This window comes from Palaemon carinicauda, chromosome 5 (assembly GCF_036898095.1).
Source record: "Palaemon carinicauda isolate YSFRI2023 chromosome 5, ASM3689809v2, whole genome shotgun sequence".
Classification (NCBI taxonomy): domain Eukaryota; kingdom Metazoa; phylum Arthropoda; class Malacostraca; order Decapoda; family Palaemonidae; genus Palaemon; species Palaemon carinicauda.
Genome location: NC_090729.1, coordinates 128,358,773 through 128,378,772, shown reverse-complemented (window position 1 = coordinate 128,378,772; position 20,000 = coordinate 128,358,773). Strand labels below are relative to the sequence as shown.

Genomic DNA, 20,000 nt, shown 5'->3' with positions numbered 1-20,000 from the left:
ATGTTGTATTGCATTTAACTAAGCTTTTGTTGTATTGCATTCTACCGAGCTTTTGTTGTATTGCATTCAACTAAGATTTTATTGTATTGCATTCAGCCTAGCTTTTGTTGTATTGCATTCAACCAAGATTTTATTGTATTGCATTCAGCCTAGCTTATGTTGTATTGCATTTAACTAAGCTTTTGTTGTATTGCATTCTACCGAGCTTTTGTTGTATTGCATTCAACTAAGATTTTATTGTATTGCATTCAGCCTAGCTTTTGTTGTATTGCATTCAACCAAGCTTTTATTGTATTGCATTCAGCCTAGCTTATGTTGTATTGCATTTAACTAAGCTTTTGTTGTATTGCATTCTACCGAGCTTTCGTTGTATTGCATTCAACTAAGATTTTATTGTATTGCATTCAGCCTAGCTTTTAATGTATTGCATTCAACCAAGCTTTTGTTGTATTGCATTCAACCAAGCTTTTATTGTATTGCATTCAGCCTAGCTTATGTTGTATTGCATTTAACTAAGCTTTTGTTGTATTGCATTCTACCGAGCTTTTGTTGTATTGCATTCAACCAAGATTTTATTGTATTGCATTCAGCCTAGCTTTTGTTGTATTGCATTCAACCAAGCTTTTGTTGTATTGCATTCAACCAAGATTTTATTGTATTACATTCAGCCTAGCTTATGTTGTATTGCATTTAACTAAGCTTTTGTTGTATTGCATTCTACCGAGCTTTTGTTGTATTGCATTCAACTAAGATTTTATTGTATTGCATTCAGCCTAGCTTTTGTTGTATTGCATTCAACCAAGCTTTTGTTGTATTGCATTCAACCGAGCTTTTGTTGTATTGCATTCAACCAAGATTTTATTGCATTGCATTTAGCCTAGCTTTTGTTGTTTGCATTCAACCAAGATTTTGTTGTATTGCATTCAACCAAGCTATTGTTGTATTCCATTCAGCCTAGCTTTTGTTGTATTGCATTCCACCAAGCTTTTGTTGTATTGCATTCAACCAAGATTTTATTGCATTGCATACAGCCTACCTTTTATTTTATTGCATTCAACCAAGCTTTTGTTGCATTGCATTCAACCAAGATTTTATTGCATTGCATTCAGCCTACCTTTTATTGTATTGCATTCAACCAAGCTCTTGTTGTATTGCATTCAACCAAGCTTTTGTTGTATTGCATTCAACCAAGATTTTATTGTATTGCATTCAACCTAGCTTTTGTTGTATTGCATTCAACCAAGCTTATGTTATATTGCATTCAACCAAAATTTTATTGCATTGCATTCAGCCTAGCTTTTGTTGTATTGCATTCAACCAAGCTTTTGTTGTATTGCATTCACCAAGATTTTATTGTATTGCATTTAGCCTAGCTTTTGTTGTTATCGTTCAACTAAGATTTTGTTGTATTGCATTCAATCAAGATTTTATTGTATTGCATTCAGCCTAGCTTTTGTTGTTTGCGTTCAACCAAGATTTTGTTGTATTGCATTCAATCAAGATTTTATTGTATTGCATTCAGCCTAGCTTTTGTTGTATTGCATTCAACCAAAATTTTATTGCATTGCATTCAGCCTAGCTTTTGTTGTATTGCAGTCAACCAAGATTTTATTGTATTGCATTCAGCCTAGCTTTTGTTGTTTGCGTTCAACCAAGATTTTGTTGTATTGCATTCAATCAAGATTTTATTGTATTGCATTCAGCCTAGCTTTTGTTGTATTGCATTCAACCAAGATTTTATTGCATTGCATTCAGCCTAGCTTTTGTTGTATTGCAGTTAACCAAGATTTTATTGTATTGCATTCAGCCTAGCTTTTGTTGTATTGCATTCAACCAAGATTTTATTGCATAGCATTCAGCCTAGCTTTTGTTGTATTGCAGTCAACCAAGATTTTATTGCATTGCATTCAGCCTAGGTTTTGTTGTATTGCATTCAACCAAGATTTTATTGCATTGCATTCATCCTAGCTTTTGTTGTATTGCATTCAACCAAGCTTTTATTGTATTGCATTCAGCCTAGCTTTTGTTGTATTGCAGTCAACCAAGATTTTATTGCATTGCATTCAGCCTAGCTTTTGTTGTATTGCAGTCAACCAAGATTTTATTGTATTGCATTCAGCCTAGCTTTTGTTGTATTGCAGTCAACCAAGATTTTATTGCATTGCATTCAGCCTAGCTTTTGTTGTATTGCATTCAACCAAATTTTATTGCATTGCATTCAGCCTAGCTTTTGTTGTATTGCAGTCAACCAAGATTTTATTGTATTGCATTCAGCCTAGCTTTTGTTGTATTGCATTCAACCAAGATTTTATTGCATTGCATTCAGCCTATCTTTTGTTGTATTGCATTCAACCAAGCTTTTATTATAAGAGGTTCCCTTTCACTCTCATGCTGCATATAAAACAAAGTGTTGTGGTATTCTTTAAAATTTATAGCAAAATCAGAAGGTCATTAGCCTTTTAATATTAGAATTACCAGATTCAAAGAAAGATTTTATTCTGTCTTCAGCATTTCAGTCTCTCCTTTCATGAAAGATTACAAGAGAACCTCTGTGAGTGCCAGTGCCACATGGGTGCTAATAAAATATTCTGTGGACGTTAAGGTTTATTACATATGTAAGTTAATCATTTAAAGGTTTTAAAGGCCGCTCATGAATGACAGAGGTAAGGGGCAGTGACAATGCCCTAGCTGGACAATGCCTAGAGGCTGAACATTTATGCATATGATCAGCCCCCAAGCCCCTCTCCATCCAAGCTAGGACCAGGGAGGGCCAGGCAGTAGATGCCGATGACTCAGCAGATAGACCTATATGCTCCCCCAAAACCCCCATCCTTAACTCACAAGGATGGTGAGGTTACAGACACTGTAAGAAACTATCGAGCGTCAGTGGGTCTCGAATCCCAGTCCAGAGGATCACCAAGAAGAGACGTTTCCAATGGGCTCTCAATAAAAACCAAAAACATTTCCCCTGTTATACAAACACTTTTACTAAAGAGTCTTCCAAGTTACTTATATCTAAAAGGTGTATAATTTACCTTTAAACAGTTCAAAGAGTTCACTTAAACTGTTGTGATTTACTTCGGATTTGTGATCTTATACATCATACACTTTTCCTCATAACCGTCTGGGATGGGATATGCATAGAACAAAAATGTAGATATTACCTCTTCTAGCGCCAACCCCTAACTAAAGGATTTGGCACTCAAGCCCCTGGCCCTCTTTATGGACATTTCACTTAACCAACCTTAGCTTAGAAACTATTAAATGTTCTTCATAACATTTATCATCATATATCTGAATGAATTACCTTTCTGTTCACATATAAAGTTGCATATTTTGTAAAATATTCATGTATGCAACTAATAAAAGAAAGAAAAACACGGTAATCATTGGACTTAAAATACATCATATATCGCCGAAGATTGAAGAAAAATTGGATGTAACAAGCGTCCAATGACACTAAAATGGATAATGTTTAATTCAGTTACACTTGTCTTAATTAAAACAAAGGCGGTCCAAATACAGATCAATTGCCTTCTCCATCATAAGGCTCAATGCTACACAGTATTCTAGAAGTTTTATTCCAGCAGTGACCAGAATGTGGAATGATCTCTCTAAACTTCAGAAGTTCTTTGCTGCAGATGCTTTTCAGTTAAACAGCTTAACATAACGCATGTTTAATAGTTCACATATGACTGACCTATTCAATATTGTAACTGATTTTGATATATTTTATATTTTTTGTTATTTCTCATTTGTATTTCATTTGTTACTTATCTATTTCCTATTTGCGCTGAGTTACTTTACCTGTTGAGGACCCCTGGGCTTATAGAATTCTGCATTCCCAACTATATTTGTAGCTTAACTGGCAATAATAATAATAATAATAATAATAATAATAATAATAATAATAATAATAATAATAATAATAATAATAATAATAATAATAATAATAATAATAATAATGAGCGTGCGTCTTTTCAGAAATACAGTTGCCTCAGGGCGAAATTAATGTTATAAAGCTTTGATATTATCAACGATTTAGATGCTCGTTCGAAGACCCCTGGTAGTAACAGCATTAATGCTATGTTTGTTAAGTATATAGGCTGAACTAATTCTTGTCTATTCTAACAAACAAGAAATTGGCAACTTGGTTATCTCGGGGTCATGTAATATGGATGAAGGCCTTGCGCTCCATAGTGGTAAAAGGATTGTGCGCCTTGAAGATTCATAGCTCCTTGCGCATGCGCGGAGCCAGCAAACATGTGTCCCTGAAAAAAGAAAAAAAAAATTATCAAACCTATTTAGAAATAATATTATCTTCGTTATCAGTAACATAAAATTGCTATCTAACAGAATATAAAGCTCATTGGTTGATATGTAAGGCAATTTTTTTATTCCTATGAATTTAATGAAAATCATCGTCATAATTCAGCTACAGAAACCATAAGACATAGGGTAGAAGGTGTAGGCATTAAATGTCACCACAGTTACATATTTTGCAATTAACTATGAATTAAAATGGCTTAGCAAAAATGATTAGGGCAATAATTATTTTTATATACAAGATCCTTGCAGTACGAGAACCATTTAAAAGCACAGCATCCAATTCAAATGAACAAAACCGGGAAGATGAAGAGCATGTAACTGGGAAGATGAAGAGCATAAAACTGGGAAGCTGAAGAGCATATATACCTGAAAGAGCTCCTGCCCAAAAGCAGGTCTCATGAGATTAGCTGCCATATTGGCTGTGGTATCTTCCCTGAAAAAGGCTGCTGAAGATGCAGAAGTGCCACTTGAACCCGGTGAAGGATTCGAGGAGGAGAAAGGGGCTGACGAAGAGGAGGCAGAAAAATTATTCCTGGCTGCCTGGAGGGCCATGGCAGCCTCCATCTTGCTTCCAGGACTGGAAGGGTCTGAGTACTGGTTGCTACTGCTGCTGGCGCTTCCTGTACTGTTGTGACTCCCGCTGCTGCTGCCTTGGCTGGTGGAACAAAATATATCAAGAATAGGAGACCAATTGGTTTTTTTATTAGCAATATAAATCACAATAACCAATGATTATACAAGGGAGAAAGACAGACTTTTACCCTGTGCTGATAAAAAAACGTAAAAACCTTACGTCCTTTTAAATGTTAAACAAATTCTTAATATTTACCATGAAATAAATCATTTATAAAGGATCCCTTTTTTGAAAAAAAAAAAAAAAAAAAAAAAAAAACCTAGTATAACCTTAATCGACATAATTCTTTTTCACATATTTTAGAAACCCGAATAACGAGAAATCTCACCATTTTGGAAATGGAAGTAACAAAATACAACCATGATCAAATGTATCAGTTCTATAAATAGCCTTGATACGAAGCCCTACAAGACGAACAATTACATGACTAAATTACCTAAAGAGTTGAGCCTTAGATGCGTCCAGTCCTGGAAAGTGTGGATGAGCATGAACCGGGTGAGGCTCTCTGCTGTATACAGAGGATTTACCAAAACTGCAATCACTTCGTCCACTAGGTTCGCTCAGGCTGCTTGCAGTGCCAGATGATCCAGCCCTGCTAAATAAGAAAGATTGCAAAATTAATAGATTGCGTAATATGTACAAGAAATAAAGAAATCATACTGGATCTCTTCATCATCAATAGAGCTGATCGATAATTATGTAATTATATAAACAAATGTCCTCACCCCATATCCAGAAATGTCCCCATCCCATTTCCAGAAATGTTGCCATCCCCATATCCAGAGTTGCTCCTATCTCATATTCAGAAATGAACTCGTCCCATATCCAAAACGCCCCCTTCTAATATCTATAATGCTCCTGTCCCATGTCCAAAAATTTCCTCATTCCATATTCAAAATGGCCCTGTCCCATATCCAGAAATGTCCCCATTCCATGTATGTCTCAGTCCCATATCCAGAAATGTCGCCATTCCATGTATGTCTCCATCCCATATCCAGAAATGTCTCCATCCCATATCCAGAAATGTCTCCATTCCATGTATGTCTCAGTCCCATATCCAGAAATGTCGCCATTCCATGTATGTCTCCATCCCATATCCAGAAATGTCCCCATTCCATATCCAAAATTTCTTCATTCCATATCTAAAAATGATCCAATCCCATATTCGTAAGTATCCCCTTCCCCTAACCAGAAATGACCCCATCCTATATCCAAAAATGTCCCCACCCCATATCTAGAAATGTCCTTATCCCATTTTCAGAAACGTCTCCCTCCCCTATCCAGAAATGTCCCTATCCCATGTCCGTAAGTATCCCCATCCCATATCCATAAATGGCCCTGTCCCATGTCCGTAAGTATCCCCATCCCATATCCAGAAATGGCCCTGTCCCATGTCCGTAAGTATCCCCATCCCATATCCAGAAATGGCCCTGTCCCATGTCCGTAAGTATCCCCATCCCATATCCAGAAATGGCCCTGTCCCATGTCCGTAAGTATCCCCATCCCATATCCAGAAATGGCCCTGTCCCATGTCCGTAAGTATCCCCATCCCATATCCAGAAATGGCCCTGTCCCATGTCCGTAAGTATCCCCATCCCATATCCAGAAATGGCCCTGTCCCATGTCCGTAAGTATCCCCATCCCATATCCAGAAATGGCCCTGTCCCATGTCCGTATGTATCCCCATTCCATATCCAGAAATGTCCTGTAGTTTTTGCGCATTGTAGTTTACCTTTTCATAAACTGAAAAAACACCAAGTTAATTATATATCATTCATATTACACTGGACTCCATTTGTAACAACTACGATAATCGTTTGCTATCGTACAAAAGTTGAAATGTAATAAAAACAGCCGTTGCATTTTGAATCGGTTGTTGATGACAAAACAGCTTTTTTACATTCGGCTGTTTATGGGCGTATGCGTTAGAAACGATACTTTTATCATTCCCTTCTCATTTTCAGCTTATTTAACTAGAAGTTGTGGTAAAGAGGTGTAGAAAAAGGTTAGCTTATTGTAAGAGAAAAAGGAATGTCCCTATCCTGATTTATTCCTATCCAATATCCAGAAATACGACGTAAAAAGTAAGCTATCTGATTAGACTGCACCTTATATTTGTGCAATGTATTGATAAAGATGAGAGTAATGATTTATGTAACAAATCGATATAGTTTACAAAAAAAAAAAAAATAAAAAAAAAAATTATCAACCTCTAAAGTCTAAACATTGCTTAGGAACGATACATTAATGGCAATGTTTCATAAACAACTAAAAGCATAAGACATAGGTAAACTCTTTTCTATATGACCTCCTATCTTCATTAGTACTTATTGAGCATTATCACATCATATATCTATCTATCTATCTATAGATCTATATATATATATATATATATATATATATATATATATATATATATATATATATATATATATATATATACAGTATATATATATGTATATATATACATATATACATACATACATGTATACAGTATATATATATGTATATATATATGTGTGTATATATATATATATATATATATATATATATATATATATATATATATATATATATATATATATACTGTATATACATATTAATATAAATGTATATATATATATATATATATATATATATATATATATATATATATATATATATATATATATATATATATATATATATATATATATATATATATATATATATATATATTTAATAAGTCTTTTTTATAGTTTATATATGGAATATTTGTTTTAATGTTGCTACTGTATTCTACTTTAATTGTTCATTACTTCTCATTTCCTTTATTTCCTTATCTCCTCTCCTCACTGGAGCATTTTTCCCTGTTGAAGCCCTTGGGCTTATAATTTAACATCTTACTTTTCCGACTAGGGTTGTAGCTTAGCTAGAAATAATAATAATAATAATAACAATAATAATAATAATAATAATAATAATAATAATAATAATAGTAGTAGTAGTAATAACAACAACAACAACAACAACAACAACAACAACAACAACAACAACAACAACAACAACAACAACAACAATAATAATAATAATAATAATAATAATAATAATAATAATAATAATAATAAATAGTTGATGAATTTTCTCTTTTTCATGTCTTCAGTAGACAGGTCCTAGTGAAAAATAAAGAAAAAACTAATGAAGTAATTCAATTCGCTTTAATAATACAACGAAAATATAATTCAACGTAGATTCTTTATAAAAATATGGAATGAAAGTAATGTGGAAGCCAATTGAAAATGTACATTTTACCATTTACAAAATTATTATATCCTATCTTTGTATCATATATTCGGAAAAATCATCATCATCTCCTCCTACGCCTATAGACTCGAAGGGCCTCTAGGAGATGATGATGATTTCTCCTTAGGAACTCTTTATATGCCTAAGGAAAAATCATCATCAACTCCTCCTACGTCTATTGACGCAAAGGGTTTTAGGAGGAGGTGATGATGATTTTTCTTTAGGCATATAAAGAATTCCCAAGGAAAAGTCCTCATCGTCTCCTAGAGGCCCTTTGCGTCAATAGGCGTAAGAGGAGATGATGATGATTTCTTTCTCAGGCATATGAAGAGTTCCTAAGGAAAAATCATCATCATCTCCTCCGACGCCTATAGACGCAAAGGCCTCTAAGAGGAGATAATGATGATTTTTCCTTAGGTATATAAAGAGTTCCTAAGGAAAAATCATCATCTCCTAGAGGCCCTTTGCTCCAATAAGCGTAGGAGGAGATGAAGATGACTTTTCCAAATGTACGATACAAAGAAAGGATATATCAAACATTCGGAAAAATAAAAGTCTTTTCCTACCTAAGATTATGCTGGTGCTGTGGGGTCTTAGGCGGGGTAGGGGGAGCCGTATGTGGAGAAGGAAGACCCATGCCCATACCCGGGCAGTATGTGCCCGCACCGCCCATTAAGCCACTGCAAAAAAAAAGAAAAAAAAAGGGAAAAAAATCACATTTCTATTGTTTATATAGGAGATATTTATTTGAATGTTGTTACTGTTCTTGAAATATTTCATTTTTCCTTGTTTCCTTTCCTCATTGTGCTATTTTCCCTGTTGGAGCCCCTGGGCTTATGGTATCCTGCTTTTCCAACTAGGGTTCTAGCTTAGCAAGTAATAATAATAATAATAATAATAATAATAATAATAATAATAATATTGTTTTATGAAGTTCGAAGTTAATTCGATGTTCAGTATGAATAAGAAATGTTGTTGAGACACTGATTCTTTAATTATTATTGTTATTATTATTAGCTGAGCTACAACCCTGGCTGGAAAAATAGGATTCTATAACCCCAAGGGTTCCAACAAAGAAAAAATAGCCCAGTGAGGAGAGGAAATAACGAAATAAATAAACTACAAGACAAATAATGAACAGTTAAAATAAGATAATCTAAGACCAGTAACAATATTAGAATAAACCTTTCATATATAAACTATAAAACCTTCAAAAAAGCAAGAAGAAGAAAAATGACAGAAATGTAAGCTTTTGGTTTAAAAGCTACAGATGTTTGAATGTAATTGTGAATGATGGAAATACTTAATACACCCAAATATTAAGAGAATTAATTTTAATGAAATTGAGAGATTTGAGGATTGCTAAATTTGAAAGATAGAATGGTATTATTTAACTACACTGTTAAAAAAAAAAAGAACATAATTTGTATCGGAAATTCTCCGTATAAATATACTGTTCTCAGCCGTATTTCATTGCAATTCAGGCGACCGAAATTTTACCCTACTTTGTTATTATATTCTACGGGTTGGTGACCGAAATATCACTCCTTAACGTCAATACATCCGTTTTTGAAACGGTAAAAATCCAGAATTAAATGCTGTCAGACATTTACTATTTTTAAAGCAAATTTTTAACAGTGCATGAAACTAGTCTTTTTAACAGTCTATGATAACCTTAATGTTTTTAAAAGTGGTGACGAAACATAAACTTAGATGATCAAAATTTGAAAGACAATTTTGGGTTAAGAGACAAGAGAAAATAAATGAATATCGAGTTAGAGTAAGGATTACATTAATATCAATTAATGTCAATCAGCTGTTACTAGTATTTTAATTATATTCTTATACATTTTGATAAGTAGAACTGCGGTATTCTGTACAATTACTATTATAAGCTAAGCTACAACCTTAAGGGGAAAAGCATTATGCCATAATCCCAAGGGCTCCAGCAAGGAAAAATAGCTCAGCGAGGAAAGGAAATAATGAATCAAATAAACTACCAGATAAGTAATGAACAATCAAAATTAAATAGTTGAAGAGCAGTTACACCATTAAATTAGATCTTTCATATGTAAAACATTGAAACTTCATAAAAAGCCAGAGGAAGAGAAACAAGATAGAATAGTGCGTCCGAGTGTACCCTCAAGCATGAGACCTCTTTCGAAAAATACATAGATTGGGAAGCTCACCAACGTGTATCAATAACATATTCATAAATAAACTTTGAATTCGTTTAAAATGATGATAACAGGAACCGTTTAAATATTTTTTTTTCCAAATACATTATCATGAATTATAATTCTTCAAAACATGAATGCTATAATAGTAGTAGTTAAATAGGGAATTCTGTCAAATAATATTCAAAGGAAAGTAGGCTGAACCATATTTGAGTCTTAAACACATTTAAAACGTATGAAAATCTATAAATGTTATTATCGATAAAAATGCTCTGTTTAATTATTTCATATATATATATATATATATATATATATATATATATATATATATATATATATATATATATATATATATATATATTATATTTATATATATACATATGTATATATATACATATATATATATATATATATATATATATATATATATATATGTATATATATATATATATATATATATATATATATATACATATACATATATATATATATATATATATATATATATATATATATATATATATATATATATGTATATATATATATACATATGTTTATATATATAAATATATATATACATATATATATATACATATTTATATATATGGATATATATATATAAATATATATATATATATATATATATATATATATATATATATACTGTATACATACTGTATAAATATCCAAATAAGTCATATACTTTAATATCTTAATGTTGGTCCCGGAAACTAGCATGACAGTGTCATTCCAATTAGCCACGATGAAAGATGTGCAAATTTTATCATATATATATATATATATATATATATATATATATATATATATATATATATATATATATATATATATATATATATATATATATGATAAATTTTGCACATTTTTACGTGTTTTTCATATTCAAATAAGCCATATATATTTTTGATATATTAATGTCTGGATTCTCTTAACAACCTCGGGATCACAGACCCAGGCGAAATCTCACAAAGACAAGAGCTTGGCTCCGGCCGGGAATCGAACCCTGGTCGGCAAGCTTATATAGACAGTGACTAACCCACTTGGGTTAGTCACTGTCTATATAAGCTTGCCGACCAGGGTTCGATTCCCGGCCGGAGCCAAGCTCTTGTCTTTGTGAGATTTCGCCTGGGTCTGTGATCCCGAGGTTGTTAAGAGAATCCAGACATTAATATATCAAAAATATATATGGCTTATTTGGATATATATATATATATATATATATATATATATATATATATATATATATATATATATATATATATATGTATAGATGCAATGTTAAAATAAAAGATTTCTTACCCTTGAACTCGATAGGACATGGAAGCAGTCGGGTCTGTTTCCATTAAACTACTGAGCGTTTTCGGTGGTTTTCGTCGACGAGGTTGATACTGGAAAATAAGATTAATGCTGAAAAAAAACATTCAAATTTCCATTTCGATCAGCCACTCTTTCATATATATTTGATTCAATGTAAGAGTTACTGTTTGTTTATAGAAGAAACAGAATATCACATTTGGTTTTCATTTTTAAATTATTAGTCTTTGGCCAAATTGTTCTGGGTCATATCAAAGATATCATAAGTAAGATTGAAATATCTTAATATTTATGTAAGTTTATAGAACACATAAAAGATCAAAATTAGACGAGATAAAAGAGAGGAATAATGATATGAGAAAAGATGTAATGGCAACAGATAAAAGATGCAGATAAAAATGGATTCCCGAGTCGAAAAAAATGGATGACTGCCACAATTAATATTAAAATTGAAGCCATCCTCCTATTGAGCAAAATGTCATTTAGACGTAGACGTCAGTGAAGGTTACGTTACGTAATTCAGAATTTACTTTTAAATATAAAAAAAGAAAGGAAGACATACTTTGTATTGCTGATAGATCTTTGAGCTCTAAAAATGCGTCTGATTGTTGATATGAATGTACATTAGAAAGCTTTTGGTTATGTGGCATAAACACTTATATTTTTGCAGATGATTTATGACAGATTGGCATCATCCATAAAAGAGCTTGATGCGGAACAGAAACAATTGTGTGAATATGTGAATACTTTCTTTCATGTATATTTAATTATCTACAGTAAAAAATGTACATGGTGACTTGCTATACCATAACTGATACAATGAGACTTCACGCCTTCTATTGGAGAGAGAGAGAGAGAGAGAGAGAGAGAGAGAGAGAGAGAGAGAGAGAGAGAGAGAGAGAGAGAGAGAGTCATCAGCAGTGTGTTGTATCTTCCAGCACACAATGCTCCATTCAACCCTATCTTATACACTCGCATCTCCTTTCTGGATTTCAAGTCCAATCCTTTCTAGTAAGTTTCAGATAATCTAAACAATTCTTTCAAGTTCTTTCTTTTCCTCTACATTGTAGCCCTTCTGAATACTGTTTTAGAGCCGGGGTCTGTTTTGGAGCCGGGTCTGTTTTGGATTTGGGGTCCGTATTGGATCTGGGGTCCGTTTTGGATCTGGGGTCCGTTTTGGATCTGGGGTCCGTTTTGGATTTGGGGTCCGTTTTGGATCTGGGGTCCGTTTTGGATTTGGGGTCCGTTTTGGATCTGGGGTCCGTTTTGGATTGGGGTCCGTATTGGATCTGGGGTCCGTTTTGGATCTGGGGTCCGTTTTGGATTGGGGTCCGTATTGGATCTGGGGTCCGTTTTGGATCTGGGGTCCGTTTTGGATTGGGGTCCGTTTTGGATCTGGGGTCCGTTTTGGATTGGGGTCCGTATTGGATCTGGGGTCCGTTTTGGATCTGGGGTCCGTTTTGGATTTGGGGTCCGTTTTGGATCTGTGGTCCGTTTAGGATCTGGGGTCCGTTTTGGATTTGGGGTCCGTTTTGGATCCGGGTCCGTTCTGGATCTGGGGTCCGTTTTGGATCCGGGTCCAGTTTGGATCTGGGTTCCGTTTTGAATCCGGTGTCCGTTTTGGATCCGGGTCCGATTTGGATCTGGGTTCCGTATTAGATCCGAGAGAGAGAGAGAGAGAGAGAGAGAGAGAGAGAGAGAGAGAGAGAGAGAGAGAGAGAGAGACTTACCTTATAGTCTGGATGGTCTTTTTTGTGTTGTGATCTTAGTCTCTCAGCCTCTTCTATAAATGGCAGCTTTTCCTCATCGCTGAGAACTCTGGAATCAAACGTTGAAATTATGTCAATTCAGGAGATTCGGGAAGAAATTCAACAGTTCATATTATTTCAGGAGATTCATGAAGGAATTTAACAGTTCATATTATTTCAGCACAATTTCTATCTTTTTTTACCGAGTTAATATGACTGGAATGTCAAATGTAAACTTGCTTCATATTGAAATAGTAGGAGAAAACTATCTCCTTTTATCACATATGAACAAGATGGAAAAACCTCGCAGTATTGTTACTAATCCTCACTAAATGAGGACCAAGTTTAAACATTCATTTACAGCCATAAGCAGAAGATTCTAAACTAAAAGCCCTCACGAGTGTATTTTGTAAACATAAGATAATGGAGTTGACTTTTAGGTACATGTCAACAACCATATTTGTATCTACTCTAGTAGAAAGAGAGTTAAAACTAAACATGATCAATATTCAAATATAAATACTGACTTCATCACTGCTATTTCTTTGCCATATAGTGATAGAATTCTTTGCCATATGATGATAAAATCCTCAGAATTGTTTCTAGAAAGACCAGTGGCATTGGTGTAAAGGACAAAAGAGTTTCTGAAAGTCTACTCAGTAGATCGAAGTTAAAGCTTCACAAAACCATGAAAAGGCAAAGAAATAAGTTATCAAGAAAAAAATCTAAGCAGGTTTATCAGGAATTATACCAAATAATATGTTTAAGTTTTATATTGAAAACGATGAGCAATTAACATTTTAGTGATTAAAAAGAAAGAGGTTAAACTTCACACTTTTAAGACAATGAAAATAAAAAGCAGTAAGTTTTCACGGAAAAGAAAACCCTAAGCAGTTCTAGAAGGGCTAATACTAAATAATAGATTTAATTTTTCATATTGAAAATAATAAGCAATTATCCTTTTAGTGATTAAAAAGAAAGAGTTTAACCTTCACACTTTTAAGACCATGAATAGACAAAGCAATAAGCTTTCAAGAAAAAAAACTCTAAACAGGTCCAGAAGAGCTTATACCAAATAATATATTTAAGCTTTCTATATTAAAAATGATAAGCAATTAACATTTTAGTCATTTTAATAATAACACTAATTTTGATAATTTTCATAATTACTATAATTTCAAAAAGAACGAGGGAGCTCTACCTCCACACTTTTCCCAAGGTCTTGGAAAGCTCTGCATTGTGGAGCTGAGGATACTGATCGGCCAGCCGCCTGCGGGCGGCCTGAGCCCACACCATGAAGGCGTTCATGGGTCTCTTGATGTGGGCGCGGTGCTTCAACGAGGACTTCTGGGTCATTGGTAGCATCGTCCAGTCGTAGCCTGATGGAGAAAGGAACAAATTGGAGTAGGGTCTGTAAAGAGCTTTGCTGTGAAGAGGATAATTAGGTAACCAACTTGATGGATTATGTACAGTATTTCCAATATATGTTTCAACAGTATATATATATATATATATATATATATATATATATATATATATATATATATATATATATATATATATATATATATATGTGTGTGTGTGTGTGTGTGTGTGTGCATGTGTGTATGAATGTATGGATGTATATATACACACACACACACACACACACATATATATATATATATATATATATATATATATATATATATATATATATATATATATATATATATGTATATGTATGTATCTATATGTGTATATATATATGTATATATATATATATATATATATATATATATATATATATATATATATATATATATGTATATATATATATATATATTATAACTCGAATAAAGAAATAGGTTATGAAACAAATAGGCATACAAAAATAAAGTAAATAAAAAAACCCTCTCAATAAAAGTATGCTGGTGGGAATGATTATTTTTATTTTACCAAATTTAGTATCTGCATATATGTCTACAAACATCAAGTCAGGGCGAATATATAAGTTCACATAATATAGAAGCAAATTGTCTATTTTAAGATATACGTATATATAGGATTTGTGAAAATATAACAATGGCGTTTTTACAGCTCCGATGTGTTTAAAAATCCGTATTGCTGAGACACAGGTTTTCCAGTCCTTGTATGCTGTACGTGTTGCAAAGTAAAAAAGGGAATAGAGATCCTACGGAGGGGGTGGGGTGGGGGATGGGGGGGGGGGCAAGCCAGCCTCAACTTGGTGCCGGTCCCAAGTCCGGGTAAATGGGGAGGGTTGGCGGCAGGAAAGGCATCCAGCCATGAAGAATTAGCCGAAACCAATATGGCCAGTGAAGAAAAAGAAGAAGAAGAGATCTTACTATCCATGAATATCCAGAGACGCATTAAGAATAGAAGAAATATATGATATGTAATTTATTTAATGAGAGAAATTCGGATGGCGAGTCTTTAAAGGTTTAAAGGCCGCTCATGAATGGCAGCAGAGGCAAGGGACAGTGACATTGCCATGTCGAGCAGCACAATGCCATATAGAGACTGACTATATACACATATGATCAGCATCCAACCCCCTTCTCCACCCAAGCTAGGACCAAGGAGAGCCAGGCAATAACTGCTGATGACTCAGCAGATAGACCTATGGGCTCCCCCAAAGCCCCCATCCTTAACTCACAAGGATGGTGAGGTTGCAGCGACCAAAGGAAATAACGAGTTCGAGCGGGACTCGAACCCCAGCCTAGCGTTCACCAGTCAGGGATGCTACCACATCGGCCACTACAACTCTAAAGTGAAAGGAACAGTTTTGCTAACAAGGTAGGATAGAGCGAGTGTGCTCTCCGACGTAGATCAAATGGTATGCATGTTAATGGAGTCAGTATCTTTGGAAAGCTGTTTCATATCACAAATGAGAGTAATTTCCAAAAAGTAACTTTTCAAAGAATGATATAATATACCAAGATAGGTAATAAGATATTCGTCACTGAAGTATTTTCAGTTTACATGGATTTTGTTGTAAGATTTCCTGGCGCTTTCGCTCAGACACGATCTCGTGTAATTTTGCAACCAGTAAAAATATACTGATAAAGTAATTATAGAAAACCTGTCAATGAGATATTGATGAAATGTATTTCAGTGAATACTCATCGATCAAATGATATTGCAAAGTAAGTTGCTATTCAACATTTGGGATTACTGTATAAAGTCGATTACAAACTCTTTGGTAAAGAACTGCTAATTTGAGTTTAATAAATAAAAGGTTCATAGAAGAAATATTGTGATGAAATAATTCTTGATCACAACCGCAAAATATTAATATAAATCAAATGTAAATCATATATTACTAATGCGAAGGGTTATGGCGGCCTATTGGAAACGTCCTTGCCTGGCAATATGTTAAACAGGGGTTATAGACCCGCTAAAGCTCGATAGTTTCTAGAAGTGTCTGCAACCTCACCTTCCTTGTTGGCTACGGTTGATTGGGGTGTTTTGGGAAAGCCTAGTGGTCTACCTGATGAGTCATCAGAAGCTATTGCCTGGCCCTCCTTGTTCCTAACTTGATGAGAGGGGTCTTGAGGTTTGTTCATACCTGTATATGATCAGTTTCATTCTGACCCTTGCCTCAGCTAATCATGAGTAAACTTTAAACCTTTAAATGTTCGTTTCAACTAACTGATACCCATTTTTATAAGTGCACAAACCTTTAAGTGTGTTTTAGCTTCCTAAATTATATATGATAAGGCGATTTGATGAGAAATGAGGGCGTGTCTACATATCACGGGAGTGAGTAGGTGGGCGGTTGGACGTCGAAAGGTCACGGGGGGACCACCTGTGAAGAAGGTGTGGGTGGTCGTATGACTTTGGTCGTAGCCACGTCTGAGCTGACCAAACAAACGCGAGATCTCTGGCATACCCGAGATCAAATACACCCCTTTCACCATTTAAACACTCCACGGACGATCCTATAGAATCTATTTATTGGCTGGGACTAGGTATGTTTACGCTAGCTATTTTGCCGGAAATATTAACCTCACAATGTTTGGAGATCGCGCAACACACCGAGTAATCTTCCCGTGTTGTGAGTTTGCGCTGTATTTGGATTGTAACTGATGCTGGTCCGTCTTCACACTGATAAGTATTGGAGATAACAAGATAGATAACGATAGATAAGTAATAAGTGTACGTTCATATATACACACAAATGTACATACTGTACATGCATATTATTTTTGTAAACATAAGAAAGAAACGTTTAGTTAGAGTATTGAAACGACTAAAGCAGCCAAGATCTAGTTAAACAATTTCTGAAAGGATAGATCGATCAACAGAATTACGAATGATGGACATGGATGAATCCCACACCATTAGGAAAAGAAGGATTCCAGAATTACTAATTTTAAACAAATAATCTTTTTGAGGGAGTCAACTCAAGTATACGCAACATACCCTGTGAAGCGGCAGCGATTAATGAGAACAATAGGCCCACTCAAGTTGGTAACTATAAGAAATGCTTGATAGTCTCATAGTTGAGACCTATTCAGGGCTAATAAGCACACAATGGATAATGGTTATGTGTTTTGATTTTGAGGACCATTCCGAACTATCAGGGAGATTATAACCTACATTGATAATAACCTGCAAAAAAAAAAAAAAAAAAAAAATCCTGGAATAAATGTTACCAGGCATTTATCGTTTTAAAAACGAAAATATTGACGTAAAAGAGTATTTTACGGCCACTAACCCGTAAAAGATTATAATATAGTAAGGTGAAAATTAAGGTCGCCTGTATTTTACTGAAATACGGCTTAGAATATTATATTTTTACGGAGAACTTCGGAATAAAATCACAATTATTTTTAACAGTCTGCACTATCTTTTCGTATCTTAAGTTTCATCTATTCTTTTGATATCCAATAGAATGTCAATGACAATGAAAAAAAAAAAAAAAAGAATAAGACTAGATAGTGTATCATATTCTTGTACAATTGTTGTTGATGTTGTTGTTGTTGTTGCAGATTGCCTGGCCCTGTAGCCAAGCACGGGCTCTTGCAATTCTGCAGCCCGTAACTCTTGTACAATTCCCTTCATGTCTCAGATGCTTTGGGTGTTGGCTCTATAACAATTCATCTTTCCATGTGAATTTCATAAGAAGTTTTATAAGAATAACTGTTATAATTATCTTTTAATTCTGCTGTTCATTTACTTAAGGGTACATTCAGGCACGCTGTTCAGTCTTGTTTCTCTCCCTCTTGTTTTGTTAAAGTTTTTGATAGTTTATATAGGAGATATTTATTTTAATGTTACTCTTCTTAAAAATTTAATTTTTCCTTGTTTCCGTTCCTTACTGGGCTATTTTCCCTGTTGGAGCCCCTGGGCTTATAGCGTCCTGATTTTTCAACTAGGTTTGTAGCTTAGCAAGTGATAATAATAATAATAATAATAATAATAATAATAATAATAATAATAATAATAATAATAATAATAATAATAATCCTTTCATGCTTTCTCCAGTTAATTTGAACCTTCGCCATCAATCATCATCTATACTTTGACATCCAAGTGATGAAAAGGGCTCCAGTAAGCTATTACCAGACAGTTTTTAGGATTTTAACTTTTTTAAGAAACAGGTTTTGTAGGTAAGATTCAAATTTTTATTTATCACAGACACTACCTCATATTTCATTCATTTTTCATTCAATATATCTTATACATATTTTGTTTCATTCATTTATTTAACATTAATATGATATTTTTTTCTTCCCGATGTTATTTAGGCCAGTTCTGTAAGAGTCCAGTTTGACTCATTGGGCTGGTCAATCTCCTCCTTTGAATAATTATAACTATATTCAATTTTTTTTAATGAGGCAGATTTGCACAGACTCGCAGGGGTGCCCTTTTAGCTCGGAAACGTTTCCTACTCTCTGATTGGTTAGAATTATCTTTTCCAACCAATCAGCGATCAGGAAACTTTTCCGAGCGAAAAGGGCACCCCTGCGAGTCTGTGCAAATCTGCCTCGCTAAAAAGAATTGACTATAGACATTCCCTTTAGCGTGCCAGTCAACAATCTTTGTCATCTTCTTTATATCCTCGTCTCGGTACTTTATGTAAGACACATATAAAGGCAATAAACGCTTACCTTGGAACACATCACATTTTAACTTGAAATATGTATTAAAGTTCATGTTTACACTTTACCACCAACTTGTAAAACATTCATACACGAAATACCAGTATCTTTTTTTTTTTTTTTTTTTTTTTTTTTTTTTTTTTGTAGTGTTTGGAGGAGTACTTTAAAGTTTAATCTTTATTTTAATGTAAATATCTATTTGGTTTTGTTGTAATTTCAATAAGTTTGAAAGTAAAAGATATATGCTTTTATTTTGCTCTATTATATCACTTTTCTTTTTTTAATTCATGTAGTTTGAAAGAAAACACGCCGAAAAAATAGATCATTATTTATACTGAAAAGAAAGATTTTAAGTTTAGTAAAAGAAATTCAGCTGTCGGAAACATGT

The 20,000-nt window shown here is 33.7% G+C and overlaps 1 protein-coding gene across 2 annotated transcripts in view; it reads right to left on the bottom strand.

Moving 5' to 3' along the window:
* Positions 1-2,710: 2,710 nt before the first annotated feature.
* Positions 2,711-20,000, bottom strand: part of LOC137640569 (transcription factor SOX-8-like) — a 34,174-nt gene continuing 16,884 nt past the window's right edge. Inside the window, exons 3-9 of one of the 2 annotated variants that reach the window (XM_068373084.1) lie at positions 14,707-14,884; positions 13,488-13,575; positions 11,743-11,831; positions 8,812-8,925; positions 5,400-5,558; positions 4,696-4,984; positions 2,711-4,271 (exon numbers count right to left, since the gene is read on the bottom strand). In XM_068373084.1, the coding sequence (XP_068229185.1) occupies positions 4,155-4,271; positions 4,696-4,984; positions 5,400-5,558; positions 8,812-8,925; positions 11,743-11,831; positions 13,488-13,575; positions 14,707-14,884 (1,034 nt within the window). In that variant the 3' untranslated portion in view covers positions 2,711-4,154. The remainder of the gene's footprint in view (positions 4,272-4,695; positions 4,985-5,399; positions 5,559-8,811; positions 8,926-11,742; positions 11,832-13,487; positions 13,576-14,706; positions 14,885-20,000) is intronic. The other variant, XM_068373085.1, reaches the window with a different exon arrangement.